This window comes from Oryctolagus cuniculus, chromosome 15 (assembly GCF_051225735.1).
Source record: "Oryctolagus cuniculus isolate XC-2025 breed Fujian yellow rabbit chromosome 15, ASM5122573v1, whole genome shotgun sequence".
NCBI lineage: Eukaryota > Metazoa > Chordata > Mammalia > Lagomorpha > Leporidae > Oryctolagus > Oryctolagus cuniculus.
This window is the reverse complement of record NC_142881.1, coordinates 11,139,870-11,157,391: the sequence shown is the minus strand read 5'-3', so window position 1 is coordinate 11,157,391 and position 17,522 is coordinate 11,139,870. Positions and strand designations below refer to the sequence as shown.

The 17,522-nt window shown below is 57.9% G+C and overlaps 1 protein-coding gene across 4 annotated transcripts in view; it reads left to right on the top strand.

Annotated features, from left to right (window-relative positions):
- GRK5 (G protein-coupled receptor kinase 5) overlaps positions 1–4,074 on the top strand; it is a 207,901-nt gene extending 203,827 nt beyond the window's left edge. For all 4 annotated transcript variants that reach the window (XM_051824219.3, XM_051824222.3, XM_089314238.1 and 1 more), the window contains one exon: positions 188–4,074. In XM_051824219.3, the coding sequence (XP_051680179.1) occupies positions 188–286 (99 nt within the window). In that variant the 3' untranslated portion in view covers positions 287–4,074. The remainder of the gene's footprint in view (positions 1–187) is intronic.
- The last annotated feature ends 13,448 nt before the right edge of the window (positions 4,075–17,522 follow it).

Sequence of the window (17,522 nt, the reverse complement as noted above, 5' to 3'; positions counted from 1 at the left end):
CGCGGCTGTGTCAAGCCCAGGCTTGATCAAGGGGGCTGACTCTAGCATCTCTCTCTCTCTCTCTCTCTCTCTCTCTCTCTCTCTCTCTCCCCCCCCCCCTCTCCCTCTCCCTCTCCCTCTCCCTCTCCCTCTCCCTCTCCCTCTCCCTCTCCCTCTCCCTCTCCCTCTCCCTCTCTCACCCCACTAGCACCAGAACAATGCCAAGAGTTCGTCCAACACCAAGAGCAGTTTCAACCACCACATAAATTCCAACCACGTCAGCTCGAACTCCACTGGAAGCAGCTAGTGTGCACTCCGGCCTGCGTGCGCAGCGGCGCCGGCCCTGGCCTCGGGAGCAGGACTTGCGTCCGGGGGGCTGCCGCCCGCCGCCCCCACGACGCACAGCCTCGAGGTTTCTCAAAGAAACCCCCACTCAGGTCTGTTTCTCGAGGCGGCCCCGCGCCTTGCCGAACATTGCAATAGAGGTCCCGTCGGACGCGACACCTTGCACGCGTTTTAACAGTATCCCAGCTAGAACTGAATTTTGTCTCTATTATTTTTAAAGACAAGTTTTGTAAATTTCTCTATCGTCTCAGTTTACATTTTGTATATTTGTATTTAAATGAAAGTCAGACTTTGAGGGTGTATATTTTCTGTACAGCTGCATTAAGCCATGTGTTTAAGACGTTAGGGGGGGCGGGGGCGGGGGATTTACCAAAAAAGAAAAAAAAAAAAAAACTGGCTCAAAACTTCCGGAGCCTCAACATTTTTATTAAATGTAGAAAATGATTCACTTCCACTTTGAAAGGATTGGTCGCATCTGCCTATGTCCAACTCCCTGGTCCCATCGCCGCACTGTCACGGGTGTCGTCATCACCACCGCTGGCTTGTAAGAACCTGAACCACGCACACTTGGGGACAGCGTCCCTCCTGCAGGCCACAGCCAGGGGATTGTCCTTGGGGACCCGAGTGGTTGCTGGGGGTGTGCCCATCTCCTGGGGGGGGGGGGCGCACGCCGCCGTGGTCGCCTCGGCCTCTGCCACCTGTGTCTTCTGGGAGCCGCTTCAGCTCTGCCTCCGCACGGTCCCGGCTGCTGGACTTTGTTTTTAAGGATGGCGTGGAGGTGACAAGGTGCGGTCGTGGAACTCCTAGCTCCCAGCCCCGTGGAGGCGCCCGGGGGTGGAGGCGCGGGTCGTGCTGAACGTGCCCACCTTTGCAACTGCAGGGAGGACCCCAGCATGTGTCCTGGGGACCCTGAGGCCTCTCCAAGGCCCCCCAGTTTCGCTGCTTGGGTTGTGTCTCAGGCAGATGAGATGCCCCCCGGGCGAGGCGGGCCCCCTGAGGTGCTCAGACACTCCCGTCTTTTGCCCAGGAGGCGGAATCTCACATCTCGGATCTCCAGGTTTCTGGCGCGAGGAGCCCCTGCAGGGCTCGGCGGCTGTGCCAGACCAGAGGCCCCTAGAGGCCGCTCTGGCCCCCTGCTGCTCAGCTGCACGGCCCCAGCGGCTGGCCAATCCCTGCTGCTCCCAAGAGGTGACAAGGAGCAAACCTGTCCTCCCTCCCCTCCCGGGCAGGGTGAGTGGCTGCCCTCCCCCACCCCACCTGGCTGAGCCCCTGGCATCCGATTCTGCCAGGTTTCTTGCCGTGTGGGGCCTGCACTGTTAAAATGCAGATTCCCAGGCTTTGCCGAATGGGAACCTCTGTGAGTGAGGCCCGGGGATCTGCATCTTCCAATATCCCTGCCCTGTGAGAACCGCAGCCGCCGGCCACCAGGGGGCTTTGCCTGTGACCGCCCCAAACGTGCTTCTCCGTGACCCAGCAGCTGGGCGCCCGAGCTTCTGGGGAGGGGTTGGAGGCACAGGTGCAGGCCCCTGGGACAAGCTGCCCACGAGGGGCCTGACCTTGGCGACTGGGTGTGTGTGTGTGTGTGTGTGTGTGCACGAGGTCATTCTCACAAACAGGCAAGAAGAAATGGCCAGACTCCCCCGGGCCCCTCCACGTGTGATGTCACTTTAGGGCCAGCGCTCTCACCAGGCTGCTGAAAACAAAGCAAACCTACGTTCAGGTTTCACTGAGGAGGTGGGAGGTCTTGGGACAGTATTTTAAGACCCTCCAAGAGTAACCACCAGTCCAGGCCACACCCCCTAAAAACCACACCCCCTCCACCTCTGGCCAGAAGCTCCGCCCCTTTTGCCCAGTGCTCCCTGGGGAACCCAGGGTTGCGGCTCAGTCTCTGCAGTCTCTGTGCCTCCGAGCAGGGCGCTGTCCTTGGCTGGCGGGAATCCCGCGCACCAAGGAGGAAGACGCAGCCGGCTGCCGCGTTCCTGCGTCTGTGAGGTCCCACGCACAGGCCTCGGCCAGACTCTCGGGGACACTTGAGCTCCTTCATGGTCCCCACCTGTCCTCCACACATGCCCGTGGGACACGGGGCAGAGCCATGGGGCCTGCGCAACCCTCCCCTTCCTTCCAGCCTGTCCCAGGCTTTGTAACAAAAAGGAAGTCACTAGAACAGTATGGGACAGGCCACCCCTTTCCCACCGAGACCCTGGTCCCCATTCCTGCCCCCTCACGCTTCCCAACCTTGGTTTCTATAGCTGCATTTTTAGAAGACTTTTTAAAACTAGAAACCATCCCTTCCGCCACCCTCCAGTCCAGGGCAAGGCTGACCGGGACAGTGAGCGGACCCAACTCTCTTAGGTGCCCCTGAGCTCTTTGCAGAGGGGCCGTCCCTGTGCCCGGGGTGACACTGCCTTCCCTGGGCGTTTGCCTTTGGGATGGGACCAGGTCTCCCGCAAGTGTATCTGCTTGCGCTGCTTGGGGGCCAAGCAGCTGTCCCCAGTAGTCGTGGGCGGTCCTGGCTTTGATCAGCGTGGACTACAAGGGTTTGGGAGCCCACCGAGGCTCCCCGAATGTGAAGAAGACCCGACCCCCACGTCAGCTTGTTCTCGAATCTTCCTCGGCCAGGAATATCACACTTTAGACTGCTGAGGCCGGGGGCTACTCGCTGCACAGCAGCTGAACAAGTTTCCCTAAAGCGTTGCCCGTCTTGGCGAGGCAGACACAGCAGTGTGGCCTTGCTGACACGCACGGCTGATGGCAGCCCCCAGGGACAGCAACATGGACACCCCTGGAGCTCGGGGCAGCCCCTGAGGGTGCTGAGGGCTGCCCGTCTGGAAGCCAAGACGGTTCCAGGCTTTCCGAGGAGCCCACCCCACTGTTAAGTCTTGTCTCCCACACCTCGGCCCTTGGAGAAAGACTTGCAGCACAGGTCCTGTTTTCCCACTGACATTCTCACTAAGCCATGGTCCTCAAAACACGGAGGGCACCCAGCCTCCCGCAGGCTGCTATCACCCCTGGCCTTGTCAGAGGGAACCGGGTTCCTGGGGCCCCTGGGCATCTCCTGAGAGCAAAGGAAATGCCAGCCAGCCTGGGCAACACTCACTCCTCTTCTTACGCTGCTGTGGGCTTGCACATCCGCCTGGACACCTGGGCCCTGCCACAGCAGCCTCTTTTGGGTTGGTTCGTGTTCCAAGGCCTTCCCGCTTCTGAGCCTTTGCTAAATGTGGAATCTGTGCATTGGGAAGGGATAAAGCTGTGTAAGTTGTGAGCAGTAGAGAGCTCACTTCTCTCCATGGTGACTGGGGAGCCTGGTCCCCAGAGACACCTCCTGCACCTGCTCCCACAGCTCAGATGTGTGCACCGCAGACCCCAAACAAGCAGACCTAAAAGTACAGGCACATGCTGGAGACAGGGTTTTAAACACTTAAAAAGTGGTCTTAATCTTCTAGAATCTAGATGTCTTCCCCAATCCGTCAAGAAGTCATTTTTATAATAGATCAAAAGCAAACATCCTTGACTAGAAGAGTTTCGTGGCTGTCGGTGTTGTTAAAGTAATAATAATAATTTCTAGTATCCAAAGGCTTCTGTTGTTTTCAGGGAGATTTTAACACTGATGAATGGAAATCATTGAAGATGGCGGCTTTTGTTCCCGGATACCCTGCGTCTTTGTGTTCCGTCTGATATGTCACAGTGCTGCTGTATCCAGATCGAACCACTGTTGTTTTTTAAGACAAATAAATTCCTTATTGGAAATAACATCACATCTCTTTCCTTCTGCTGCTCTTCTTAATCCTCTGCATGTGACAACCACCCCAAGCTCACCTCACACCCAGTCGCACCCAGCCTGGCTAGGAGCGGGCGAGGTGGAGGGAGAGTCCCCGAGCCCGGCGCTGAGACCTGGGAGCGGCTCCTGACCCTTCCGTGCACGCCCCGACAAGACCGGAACCACAGTGCTTCTCCCCTGGCTCCCAGAAGCAGGAGTCTTTGCCATCAGGGCAACGGGCAGGGCAGGAAGCTATGCACGGGGGACTCTCTTTGAAAATGGAGAGAAAGGGGCCGGCTGGCCATGCGGGTGGAGTGGGGGGTGGCCCTGCCTGGAGAAGGGTCTCTCCTGGGATGGAGTCAGCACAGAGCTGAGGGAGCCGAGGTCAAGGGTTTACTGGCTTCATGGGAAGATTTCTTAGGGAGAAAACAGATGGGCAGAGGGACAGGCATTTGGCACAGTGGTAACGACGCCGCCACATCCCGTATCTGAGTCCCCGCTCTGCTTCCAATTCGGCTTCCTGCTAATGTGCACCCAGGGAGGCCGCCGGTGAGAGCTCAAGCATTCGCACCTCTGCCACCCACATACGGGACTTCACTGAGCCCCCAACTTTGACCTGGCCCAGCTCTGGGTGTTCTGAGCATTTGCGGGTTGAACCAACAGACAAAAGAATTTCTCTCTCTGTCTCTCTCTCTCTCTTTCTTTCTCTCTCTCTCTCTTTCTCTCTTTCTCTCTCTCTCTCTTTCTCTCTCTCTCTCCACCTCTGCCTCCCTCTTTCTCTCTCCCTTTCAAATAATTTTTAAATGTTTTCAATTACAAATTATTTGTAAAGACTTTTTAAAAGTATTTATTTATTTATTTGAAAGGCAGAGGCAGAGAGAGAGGGAGAGAGAGAGAGAGAGAAAGGTCTTCTATCCTCTGGTTCACTCCCCAAATGGCTGCAATGGCCAGAGCTGGACCAATCCGAAATCAGGAGCCAGGAGCTTCTCCCAGGTGTCCCACGTGGGTGTGGGGCCAAGGACTTGGCTCTTCTTCCGCTGCTTCCCCAGGCACATTAGTAGGGAGCCGGATGAGAATGGGAGCAGCTGGAACATGAACCAGCGCGCATATGGGATGCTGGTGTTACAGGCAGCCCCAAAGGGGTTTTCTTTTCTTTTCTTTTTTTAATTTGCTATTTTTTGACAGGCAGAGTGGACAGTGAGAGAGAGAGAGACAGAAAGAAAGGTCTTCCTTTGCTGTTGGTTCACCCTCCAATGGCTGCCGCAGCCAGCGCGCTGCGGCCGGCGCACCGCGCTGATCCGATGGCAGGAGCCAGGTGCTTCTCCTGGTCTCCCATGGGGTGCAGGGCCCAAGCACTTGGGCCATCCTCCACTGCACTCCCTGGCCACAGCAGAGAGCTGGCCTGGAAGAGGGGCAACCGGGACAGAATCTGGCGCCCCGACCGGGCCTAGAACCTGGTGTGCCGGCGCTGCAAGGCGGAGGATTAGCCTAGTGAGCCGCGGCGCCAGCCCCAAAGGGGTTTTCTTTCGAACAGAGGAGTAAGCCGCACAGACAGGAGCGGGTGCAGGGAAGTGGGATGAAAAGGTGGCAGGATGGGAAGGAAGATGGAGAATGTTGGGCCCTAGGCCAGCCTGTGCTGTGGAGAGGCTGCCTGCTGACTCGGGCTAGAGGTGGCCGAAGTCCAGAGCCCAGAGGGAAGGAGAGGGACAGAGCTGGAGTGTGGCTGACAAGCATTCTGTCCCAGTGGGCCAGGGCCGACAGACTGTTCAGCTAATCATTTGACAGGCAAAGTGAGGGGCACAGAGTGACTGGCCTTGTCACAGTGAACAAGGCGGGTGTCCACGGCTCCAGGGAGTCACAGAGGCCAAGCTGGTTTCTTGCATAAACTATTTTTAGAACTCTGGGCGGGCCGGTGCTGTGGCTCACTAGGCTAATCCTCCGCCTGCAGCGCCGACACCCTGGGTTCTAGTCCCGGTCGGGGTGCCGGATTCTGTCCCAGTTGCCCCTCTTCCAGGCCAGCTCTCTGCTGTGGCCAGGGAGTGCAGTGGAGGATGGCCCAAGTGCTTGGGCCCTGCACCCCATGGGAGACCAGGAGAAGCACCTGGCTCCTGCCATCGGATCAGAGCGTGCCGGCCGTGGCGGCCATTGGAGGGTGAACCAACAGCAAAGGAAGACCTTTCTCTCTCTCTCTCTCTCTCACTGTCCACTCTGCCTGTCAAAAAACAAAAAACAAAAACAAAAAAAAAGAACTCCGGGGGGTGATGGGGTGGGGGTGCATTTCCTTCAACGTGCACAAAGCTAAGGTAGAATTCGATGTTGTTTCGTGTTGATTGCTTTAGACTATTATGAAACAAAACAGCATTAACAAGCAACCCCTAAAAACTCAAAATGGAACAAGTAAATCTATCTGCATAGGCAGTTGGTGGTGTTGGCAGACAGAAGCAAGCTCTGGAAAGACTGGTGTAAGACGGATTCTGGGCAGAACGGGAGGACCCAGGCCTGGGAGGCACGGCCCAGCGAAGGGTTCCAGAGTGGGACCTCGACACCGAGCTGAAATATCTCGGCTGAGAGAAACTGAAGGAGAATTAAATGCACTGTGCTTGCGAACTGGGAGAGTCAAGGTGATAACAACACCAAGTTTCCCCAGATGTAGCTGTGTACTCAATGCAATCCTAATGAAAACCCGGCAGGACTTCTTGTGAAAGTTGATATCTGATGGCAAAATGTAGAGGAAAATGGAGCATATTTAGACCAGCCAAAACAACCCTGAAAAAGCAGCTGGAGAACCCGCATGATCTCTATTAAGACTTCTGTAAACTGACAGTGGTGAAAAATGGTAAGTGTGGAGTGGCATTCCGTAAACACATGGATCAACAGCACAAAGTTATCCAGAAATAAACCCAGACTTCGATGATCAACTGATTTTTTTAAAGACTTATTTATTTATTAGCAAGTCAGAGTTAGAGAGAAGTAGAGACAGAGAGAGAGGACTTCCATCCACTGGTTCAAATGGTTACAGCAATGGCCAGAGCTGGGTCTATCTGAAGCCAACAGCCAGGAGCTTCTTCCGGGTCTCCCACACAGGTGCAGAGACCTAAGGACTTGGGCCATCTTCTACTGCTTTCCCAGGCCATAGCAGAGAGCTGGATAGGAAGTGGAGCAGCCGGGACTTGAACCAGCGCCCATATGAGATGCTGGCACTGCAGGCGGCAGCTTTAGCTGCTACGCCACAGCACTGGCCCAATGAACTGATTTTGACAAAGCTGTCAAAGCAACTCAAGGGGAAAAGGAAAATGTGTTTAACAAATGACCCTGGATCAACTGAACATCAGAATTGACCATGAAATTGAACCTCCACACCTCACAAGAAATGGCAATGATGTAGTTTTTAAAATTACCTTTTAGAAGGATGCACTCGACTGTTTACAGATGCAATGATCACGTCTCACTCTTGCTTCCACAGTGAGAGCAAGCAAGGAGGATGAGCTGGCGGGACCAGTGTGGTTAGAGAGGACAAGGTTGGTCAGAAATGGCCGGGCCCTGGAGGTGGGTCCCTCTGGGGTTCAGTACAAGATGATCTGCACTTTCCCGTATGTTTGAAATGTTCCACCATAAGGAGTGAGTTTAAGAGAATTTTGCAGGGCTGGCACTATGGCACAGCGGGTTAAAGCCCCGGCCTGCAGAGCCAGCATCTCATATGGGCACCAGTTCAAGTCCCGGCTGCTCCACTTCTGACCCAGCTCCCTGCTAATGTGCCTGGGAGGGCAGCAGAGGATGGCCCAAGTCCTTGGGCCCCTGTACCCATGTGGGAGACCCGGAAGAAGCTCCTGGCTTCAGATTGGCTCAGCTCTGACTGTTGTGGCCATTTGGGCGGGGGTGGGGATGGGGTGGGGGTTGAACCAGCAGATGAAAAATCCCTGTGTGTCTCTACCTCTCTCTGTAACTGAGTCTTTCAAAGTAATAAAATAAATCTTTAAAAAAGAGAGAGAGAGAATTTTGCTTGCAATACTAACAGATGCGCAGCGTTCCACCTGGAGCCTTGCAACCCCAGGTCAGGGTGGTCCTCACTCCCCCACCTGGCCGTCTGTCCTTTAACGCGTAACAGCGCTAACTCACTTTGCGTGCTTCCATCGGTCAAGCTCTAACGCACGCCTTCAGCGCGTCCTCTCCGGACTCTGCCTGTCCCCCGGCTGGGGGTGGACAGTCTTACTCTGCCCGTTCGCAGATCAGGACACGCGGGCTCGGGGAGGGCCAGCCAGCCGGCGGAGCTCTCCCAGCTGCAGAAGTGGGGGCGCCGGGATCTCACCAGACAGCGGGCTCCACGACTTGCATGCTTTAGCACTGGGTCATGCTGAGTGTTTGCTTTTCCCGAGCAAAGGTAATGACGTGGAAGGACAGAAATGCTCAGACAGGAAATGCCAGCACGTCCAGCCTGCCGGAGCCTGGAGGGTCCAGTGCAACGCGGCCGCTTTGTAGGAAAGCTGCACCCTGCTCCCCACGCTCGGGTTTGCCTGTGACCGTGGGCCTGGCGTGTGGGAGACATTATTAAAAATGTGATCATCCCCCCGCCCTCCGAAAAAAACAATAATGACAAAATGGCTGTACATGAGGCCAAGCCCAAAACCCGCATTTCAGGGCTGGGCTAGTCATGGCGCATCGGAGCCAACTTGTTCCAGCATCGATGTCCAAGCTCCTGCTCACTCAAAAGACCGTCCATCACGGGCCTCCGCAGAAACCTCACCAGAGCAAACACCAGCTCTCGGCCAGGGGGGCCGAGGCCAGAGCACAGAGGAGGGCGCCTGCCGCACGTGTGGAGCTGGCGGACTGCGAGGCCGGGCAGAGGAGCCGCTGGCTGCAGCCTCCCGGGGCTGCCTCTTCCTGGCCCTGCTTCCTGGGGGTCTGCTGCAGCCGAGTGGCAAATGCAGATTCCTGGGGGCTTCCCGTGGGCACTGAAGGGGGCCCTCGGCGTGTCTGGGCCCTGGCTGCTGCACAGGGAGCCCTGACAGCCCCCCTCCCCGGCCTCCTGCCAGGGTCTACAGGTGCTCCCAGCTCACTGTGGAGTTGCGTCCCAATAAACCCATCGCAAGCCAAAAATACCCTATCTCAAAAACGCCCTGGGTCCACCTCGCCCCCGGCGATCCAGCCCAGCAGCACAGCCCACTGCGGAGTGGGGGCCGCCTCGCCTGGTGCCCACAGGGGCTGCACTCACTACTGCCGCCCAGGGACTGGGCCAGGGATCGCCGCTAGTCCGGGAAAAGCTCCAGATTCAGTTTCAAGTGCAGTTTCCGTGAAGGCACATGGCCTCTGCTCCTCCGTGAAGCCGAGCCCTCTGGCGGGCAGCCGGAGAAACGTGAGGTGGGTAGAGCGTCACATCACTACCCGCTGACACTTAGCCAACACCGCGCCAGGCTAAGCGCACGGAGCTGCAGTCCCACCACCATTCCCGCCCCACAGACAAAGCCAGTGCACGGCCTGCAGGAGCCTCTGCGGACCGTGTCCTTGACTCCCGCTCGGCAGCGTCCTCGTCTAGGGCAGCAGTTAGCAGCTGAGGGCGCAGCGTCTGGCAGGGCTGCGTCAAGCCACGGAGCTTCACTTTCTCCCTGTTCTTCTTTTTTTTTTTTTTTTTTTTTTTTTTTTTTTTTTTTTTTTAAGATTTATGTATTTTTAACTTGAGAGTCAGAGTTAGAGAGAGAGAGGTCTTCCATCCGTTGGTCCACTCCCCAATTGGCCACAACTGCCAGAACTGTGCCGATCCAAAGCCAGAAGCCAGGTGCCTCCTCTGGGTCTCCCACGTGGGTGCAGGGGCCCAAGGACTTGGGCCATCTTCTACTGCTATCCAGGCCATAGCAGAGAGCTGGATGGGAAGTGGAGCAGCCAGGACTTGAACCAGCACCCATATGGGTTGCCAGTGCTTCAGGCCAGGGCGTTAGCCCGCTGCGCCACAGCGCCAGCCCCCTCACTGTTCTGAAGTCCAAGATGGCAGGGGGAAGCCGGGACACAGAGGGCTGCACAGGACAGAGGGCTCCAGAGCCCTGGAAAAGTCTCCCTCAGGAAGAAGGGCCTGGCAGGGGCGAAACCCAGGTGGGAGGGGGCTGGGGGTGCCAGACCAAGCCAGAGCGGGGCCTCTTGAGCGAGAGGTTCTCCCTGTGAAGATTGGAGGAGGAAAGGAGGTCCCCTCCCCCAGGCCTGCCTCCTGGGAAGTCAGGCTCCAAAGGCCGCCAGAGAGGGCTTTCACCGTGGGCTGCTAGGGGAGGAAAGGGGCTTTTCCCCTCCCCCTCCCTGGGCTCCCCAGCTGGGCCCCGTAATGAGGCTGCGGAGAGCGAGATACAAGAGCAGGTGCATCTCACAGACACGCACAGCAGGGGCTGGAGCTCAGCTTCCACAGCACCTTCCCTTCACAGATCGCCCGGAGGGTCTGTGGGAGGTTTGCTAGTGGATTCCAGGCAAGCAGACAGCGGATTAGCGCTGGTGATTAACCCCTGCCCTTCCTGGTAGACCGGGAAGGGACAGCCTCACAAATGCGCGTCTAGGTGAACGGCAGGAAGGCAGGGAGCTTCCCTCGAATCCGTTTCTTCTCAAGTGCCTTTAGCTCAAGATAATCCTCATGCCAGAGTGGCGTGTCCTGGCACCTTCTGCAGGCCTCGGGCTTTTCCGCTTATCCACACTGTGATACCTCGAGGGTTCATCTCAAAGCGGAGGCTGACACAGAGACAGCGTGGGAGTGAGGAGACACCTGCACCCAGGCACCTGCCAGGAGGAGGGGCTCTGTGAGGACAGCGGCCGTGGGCTGCAGGGCCCTGTTTCCACTCTGGCTGCACTGGGAGCTGGACAAAGACCTGGAAGCCGCTTACCATGCAATGAACACCCGGTCCAGAGCAGAAGAGCCTGGGCACACGACAGTGCTCCCTGGGGGCCCACTGGCATTGGCTCCAAGACCCCCGAGGGGGCGGGAGCAGGATCTTTCAGCGCTCAAGGAGCAGAGTCGGGGAAGGCTGTGTGCACACGAAGTTGCGCAGGGTAAAAGACGTGCCGTCACAAGAGCCAAGTTCTTCAGGGGGCTCCCTGGGGTCCACTGGGAACCGGGTTTCTTCCACTCTCCACCCTTTCTTCTGATCACAGACTTAACCACAAAACCACGGGGGGACACGTGCCCAGGCGTGGCTCACCGGAGAACCCCAGGCTCTGGCAACACGGTCGGGTGAAACGCCCCACGCTGGCCCATTAGCGTCCTTCCCCAGGACGGATACAGGGACAGAAGGAGATTCTGTGCTGTCCACTCACCGAAGCTGCCAGCTGCCATCCAAACCCCGGCACCCACGCAGCAGGAGTGGGAGCCCCGGCTGGCGTGAGCCCTGGCCTCTGTCCCGAAATGGCCACCTCAGCACCCAGCCTGAGCTTGGGAGCCGGGACTCCGGCTGCAGGTCAGGGCCCGGGCGTGGTGCCCCGAGCCGCCTGTGTCTGGGTCCTGCCCCACGCAGGTGCACATTGGCTGCTCAGACCAGCCCTGAGGGATGGGAAGAGAAACCGTCACCTGTACTGACCTCTGAGAGAAACAGGCTTCCTGCCCGGCTGCTGTGCCTCTCGGCCACATGGGGCCGCTTGGACCTGGAGGCACAAGGACCATGAGGCCCAGGCCTCCCGGCCACGCTGTGAGCCATGAGACGTCAGGTTTGTGACACCCTCCACATGCCCCATGCCTGTGCCGTGCACCATGGATTTTTTATATTAATTCTGGAATCACATTGTAAACAGCACAATTAGGTGTTGCGTTGGCGGGTGAAATTTGTTCAGGCAACTGCTTCTTTTATTTCGCTAATTGTTTATCCTTTTGTGGCATTTTTAACCTAAAAGCTTTAATATGGGCAGGCCAGGCCTCTCCCTTTCACTTTAAGACGCCCTGGGCTCGTGGGACCTCCGAGTCTGCCTTCCGTCCCCTGCACGCTCGCAGCTCCTGCCACCTGCCCTGACTCCCCCAGGAACTGTCTGGTGACTCAGGCGGAAAAGTCCACCTCCCCAGCAGTCTCCTGTGGATCCCCACCTGGGCCAGGGCCAGAGCCCACACAGCTGAGGTGGACACTGCAGAGCTGCGGTGGGCGCCGGATGGGGGGTCTCCTGCCAAGACAGAATTGTTCTCCGGTACCAGGAATGAGGGTAGCTGGAACCTGGCCTCATCTGTTGCCAGCTGTGTGCCCTTGAGAAAATCCCCTCCCCAGTCCTCAGTTTTCCCAGCTATAAAATGGGAAGACTGGACAAGCTCTAGCCCTCGGTTCTCAACCTGGGATACACACAGGCCTGAGTGCAGAACCCGACATTGAGTTAACAGGTGACCCTTCCTGGAGCATCAGGTCTGCCCTATGGCCACTAGTTTGCTTGTTTTTTAAATATCTATTTATTTATTTATATTTATTATTTATTTATTTATTTACAGATAGTGAGAGGCAGAGAGAGGGAGAGAGGACTTCCATCCGATGGTTCACTCCCCAAGTGGCCGCAACGGTCAGAGTTGCACCTATCCGAAGCCAGGAGCCAGGAGCTTCTTCCGGGTCTCCCATGCAGGTGCAGGGGCCCAAGGACTTGGGCCATCTTCCACTGGTTTCTCAGGCCACAGCAGAGAGCTGGGTTGGAAGTAGAGCAGCCGGGACATGAACTGAGGCCATATGGGATGGCCTCACTGCAGGTGGCGGCTTTACCCGCTAGACCACAGTGCAGGCCCTGCCACTAGTTTTTAATATTTTTCAATACCCATAAACCAATAAATTATGGAGAGGAATTCAAACTGGCGTGAAATTATAAAATGGGTGGCTCTGGAAAATGTATTGCTTTGGCCCTTGGGACAACACCCGGGCTCCCCTGCGTGTTCAGGATGCTTTCCTGCTGTGGGAGCTGCCGGAGCCCCGGCCTTGGCGGGCAGGGGCCAGGCCTCCCCGCCCCCACACCTGCAGCTACTCCTGCTTTTTGTTTTCTCTTTCATCTGAGAGTCGCCGTCTCCAACAACAGCAGCAATGACAGTGCACCAAGGAATGCATGAAGCCTGAGAAACCCCAGGGTGCCATCAGCATAATGTTCTACACGCTCCCTGGAGCCAGGAAGCCCAGGCGCTCTGGACTGGATGTGTGGATGGGTACAGGGGCGGCTGGGAGGTGGAGGCGTGGGTGGATGGATGGGTGGGTGCTCAGACGGACAGATGGATGGATGATGGATGGGTGGGTGGGTGGATGGGTGCACAGATGGACAGATAGATGGATGGATGGATGGGTGGGTGGATGGATGGGTGCACAGATGGACAGATAGATGGATGGATGGATGGGTGGGTGGGTGGGTGGGTGCATGGATGGATGGATGGATGGGTGGGTGGATGGATGGGTACATGGATGGATGGATGGGTGGGTGGGTGGATGGATGGGTACATGGATGGATGGATGGGTGGGTGGGTGGATGGATGGGTACATGGATGGATGGATGGGAGGTGAATGGTGGGTGGGTGCATGGATGGATGGATGGGTGGGTGGGTGGATGGGTACATGGATGGATGGATGGATGGGTGGATGGATGGATGGATGGATGGGTGGATGGATGGATGGATGGGTACATGAATGGATGGATGGATGGATGGGTGGATGGATGGGTACATGGATGGATGTACATGGATGGGAGGTGAATGGTGGGGGGGTGCATGGATGGATGGATGGATGGGTGGGTGGATGGATGGGTACATGGATGGATGGAAGGGAGGTGAATGGTGGGGGGGTGCATGGATGGACAGACGGATGGATGGATGGATTGGCAGCCATGGTCCCATGAACAAGATACACTCCATATCCAGATCCAGCTGTGACCAAGGAAGTCCCCAGGCAGAGAAGGCCTTCCCCAGGGAGTCCCCAGCCGGCTGCCTCACGTCCTGTGTTCATGTAGGTGGCACTTGACCCAGCAGAAGCGGGGGAGGTTAGTTAACCAGGGCCCCAGCCCTTACCGTTGCAGCCCCTGCTGTGTGGCAGCGCCCAAGGCGATGCTGTGAGAGGAGTGGGCGTCCGAGCCGTAGCAGGGTGAGCCACCCCTGCTCACTGGACCTCCGTTTCTTCCCCTAAGGGTCCACAAAGACATTCAGGATTCGACAGCTCCACTCCTCCCTCTGGGTAATGACAGTGACTCAGAGCAGAAGGGAGGAGAGTTAGAATTAGGACTAAAGTTGCCCCTGGGGCCTGGAGTGGAAAGGAGAGGGGCTCACTTCCCCGCGCGGGGAGTTATCTGCAGACCCGCGCACTCAGACCCAGGTTGGGGGGGCTGGCTGCTGGGAGGAGGATCTGCCAGGTCCCCCAGGACCTCCCTGCTGCCCCCACCACCACTCGTGCGATCTCCAAGGCAGCTGCTGGCTCCCACTCGGCCCCTGGGTGCCGGCCAGGGACTGGCCCATGGGTGACAAGACTTTCCTGTAGAGGATAGAGTGGGAGGGGCTGGGCCCTCACCCCTGCCTCTCAGCTACGCAGCACGTGTGTCCTGGGGAGCAAGCCTCCTCCCACCGCGAGGTCCCGCCAGTTCTCTCTTGGGATTTGTTGCTTCACCAAGAGAAGCCAAGTGAGTGCCTTGGTGGGGAGGCACACCGGACTCTGTGCATTAAACCTCCCCTAAAATTGCTGTCTTGGGGCTGGGGCTGGCACTGTGGTGTAGTAGGCTTAGCCTCTGCCTGGGGCACCAGCATCCCATATGGGCGCCAGTTCAAGTCCTGGCTACTCCACTCTGCTCATGGCCTGGGATAGCAGTAGAAGATGGCCCAAGTTCTTGGGCCCCTGTACCCACGTGGGAGACCCGGAAGAAGCTCCTGGCTCCTGGCTTCGGATTGGCATAGCTCCGGCCATTGCAGCCATTTGGGGAGTGAACCAGCAGATGGAAGACCTTTCTCTCTCTCTCTCTCTCTCTCTCTCTCTCTCTCTCTCTCTCTCTCCCTCTCTCTCTCTGTGTCTGTAACTCTACCTTTCAAATAAATAAATAATACTTTTTTTAAAATTGCAGTCTTTCCTGCGTTACTAGACTCAGCCCTAAGGAGGCGACAGCAGAACCACAGGGAGCAGGCCAGGCTGGAGTCGCTAGGCAGCTCCACAGGTGCTAACCGTCGGGTCCTCAGTTCCCAGGCCAGCCTTTGGCACAACTCTCCCGGCAGGCAGCGTGGCTTCTCCTTAGGAGCCCGAGCTGTTTGCTGTGGCTCGGGCCCTGCCCTGTGCCTGGCCTACTGGGGAAGCTGCCCACCCACCAAGACATCCCTGCCACCCCCAGCGTGGCCCTGTTGGCTGGCACTGGCTCTCTTTGCTGCACACGTGACCCACAGACAGAACTCCCAACAGCGTGGCCAGGGCACGGGCTGGGTGTGGGCTGGGAGCCCTCTTTGCAGTCAGCAAGCAGCCAGGACCATTCATGGGTACTCACCTGCCACCGAGTCGCCTCACCGTCATGAACCCCTCCATAAACTGGGGCTCCCAGGGTGCGTCCTGTCCGCCTGCACTGAGCCCACATGTGCAGAGCCAGGATTCAGAGTCAAAGTCGGCCCTGCATCCCTCCCCCTTCTACTCCCTGGGAGCCGCCCCTGGGCGCCACTGTCCTGCGCGGGTGCCCTCGGCTCTCTGGGTCTCCCAGTGGGCAGAATGCCCCTTTTGTGAAAGAGGGAGCCCCTGGAGAGGTGGACCAGACCTGAGCTCCTGTTTTTAGTGGGTTTCAGACTCACCTAAGCCCAAGGTACTCGAGGTGTGGCCTCATCCGGGGCTCATCCAGCTGTGGAAGCTCAGGCCCCAGCCAGATCTGCAGTTCAGCAACCTCCTGGAGACCCTGCCCTCCAGCACTTGTAGGCACACGTACCCCCAGGTTCTGTCCCCAGGGACTCTGAGGACCCAGAAAGCAGGGGCTGCTGGGTGCCACTTCCTGGGACCCCTCGGGGAAAGCCCGGAGATGGTCCCTGGATCAGGAGGAAGGGGGCACCCGCTCTGACTGGGCAGATGGCCCTTCTGTCTTGGCTTCCTAGAATGTCCTTTGGAAGATGTGGGTGACTGTTCTCTTGCTGTCAAGGTCTCAGTCAGGAGCCGCCGCTGCCTGCCCCACAGTCAATCCCAGAATGTTCTCTCTTAGCCATGGTCCTGCGTGGCGAGACAGCACACAGGAACTTGAGACAAATGTGCTGGAAGAAGCCACGGAATCTCTCGGACACAAAGGCAGGAAGTGGACCTCTCGGGTCCCAGGGGTGTGGATCCACCCCTGAAGTTTCTCCTCCATCCTCCATTGGAACTGGACTTTCCCTGCTTCTCTGCACACCCGGTCATCCCACCCCCACCCCCACCTCCAGCTCCAAGTCCACGTCCTCTGGCCCCACCTGGGCAGGTGCCCCTCCTGATGGAGTCAGCACGGCCAGCGAGCAGAGCGGGTGAGGGTCCCAGAAGAGCCAAAGGCTGAGCGCAGGGCGGGGAAGGGTGTGCCCACTCCCCTGGGTCCAAGGCAGGCCAGAGAGCCACAGGAGGGAAACAAAGCAACAATGGAACATGCATTTCTCATGGGGCACCCACTTCAGCGCCGAGGAAACTGACACGCAGAGCATGGCCCCTCCCTGGACCACCAGCCTGTACTGGACAGAGGTCCCCGGCTCCCACGTCCCGTGCCTTGAAGGGAGCACAGGGAGGGAGGAAGGGACAGCTGTGTTGTCCCCAAGCCAGGGGGCTGAGGATCGCAACCCTGCCGCCCACTTGATGGCGAGGGCGACGGCTCCACTGCAGACCCATTCAACCAGGGCAGCCCGAGCTGGTGCGCAGGCTAAGCCGCCTCTTGGGCAGCCCGCATCCCACATCAGAGTGCCTGGCTCTGCTTCTCTTCCGATGCAGCTTCCTGCCGACACATCCTGGGGGCAGTGGGTGACAGCTCAATACTTGGGTTCCTGCCTCTCACATGGAAGACCTGGGTGGAGTTCCAGGTCCGTGGCTTCAGCCTGGCCCAACCTCAGCTGCTGTGGGCATTTGGGGAGTGAATCGGCCAATGGAAGGTCTCTCTGTCTGTCACTCTGCCTTTCAAGTAAGTAAAACTAAATAAGGAAAAGGGAGCATCTAGAGCCGGGGGCTCCGGCATGTGTGTCCGAGTCTCAGCATCTCCGGCTACAACACGGGGACAGTGACAGTCCGGCTTCTGGGGTCATCGAGAGCATGTGATGAGGAGACCTCGCCCCGGGGCCCAGGAAAGGCTGATGTGTGTGGTCACCTCCCCAGCTGCCCGGAGAGGCGGGCGGTGCGAATCCCTTTCACAGAGGAGCAACCATGGTTTGGTGGCTAAGACAGCTCGCCCAAGGCCACACGACTCAAGGCTGGGACTGGGGTTGACATCCGCCCTGCGAGCCACAGCCGCCTGGTGCCTGCCCAGCCTCGCTGTCCTGGTGCCAGCCCTGACGGACCCGGCCTCAGGGGGCAGGGGCCTCTCT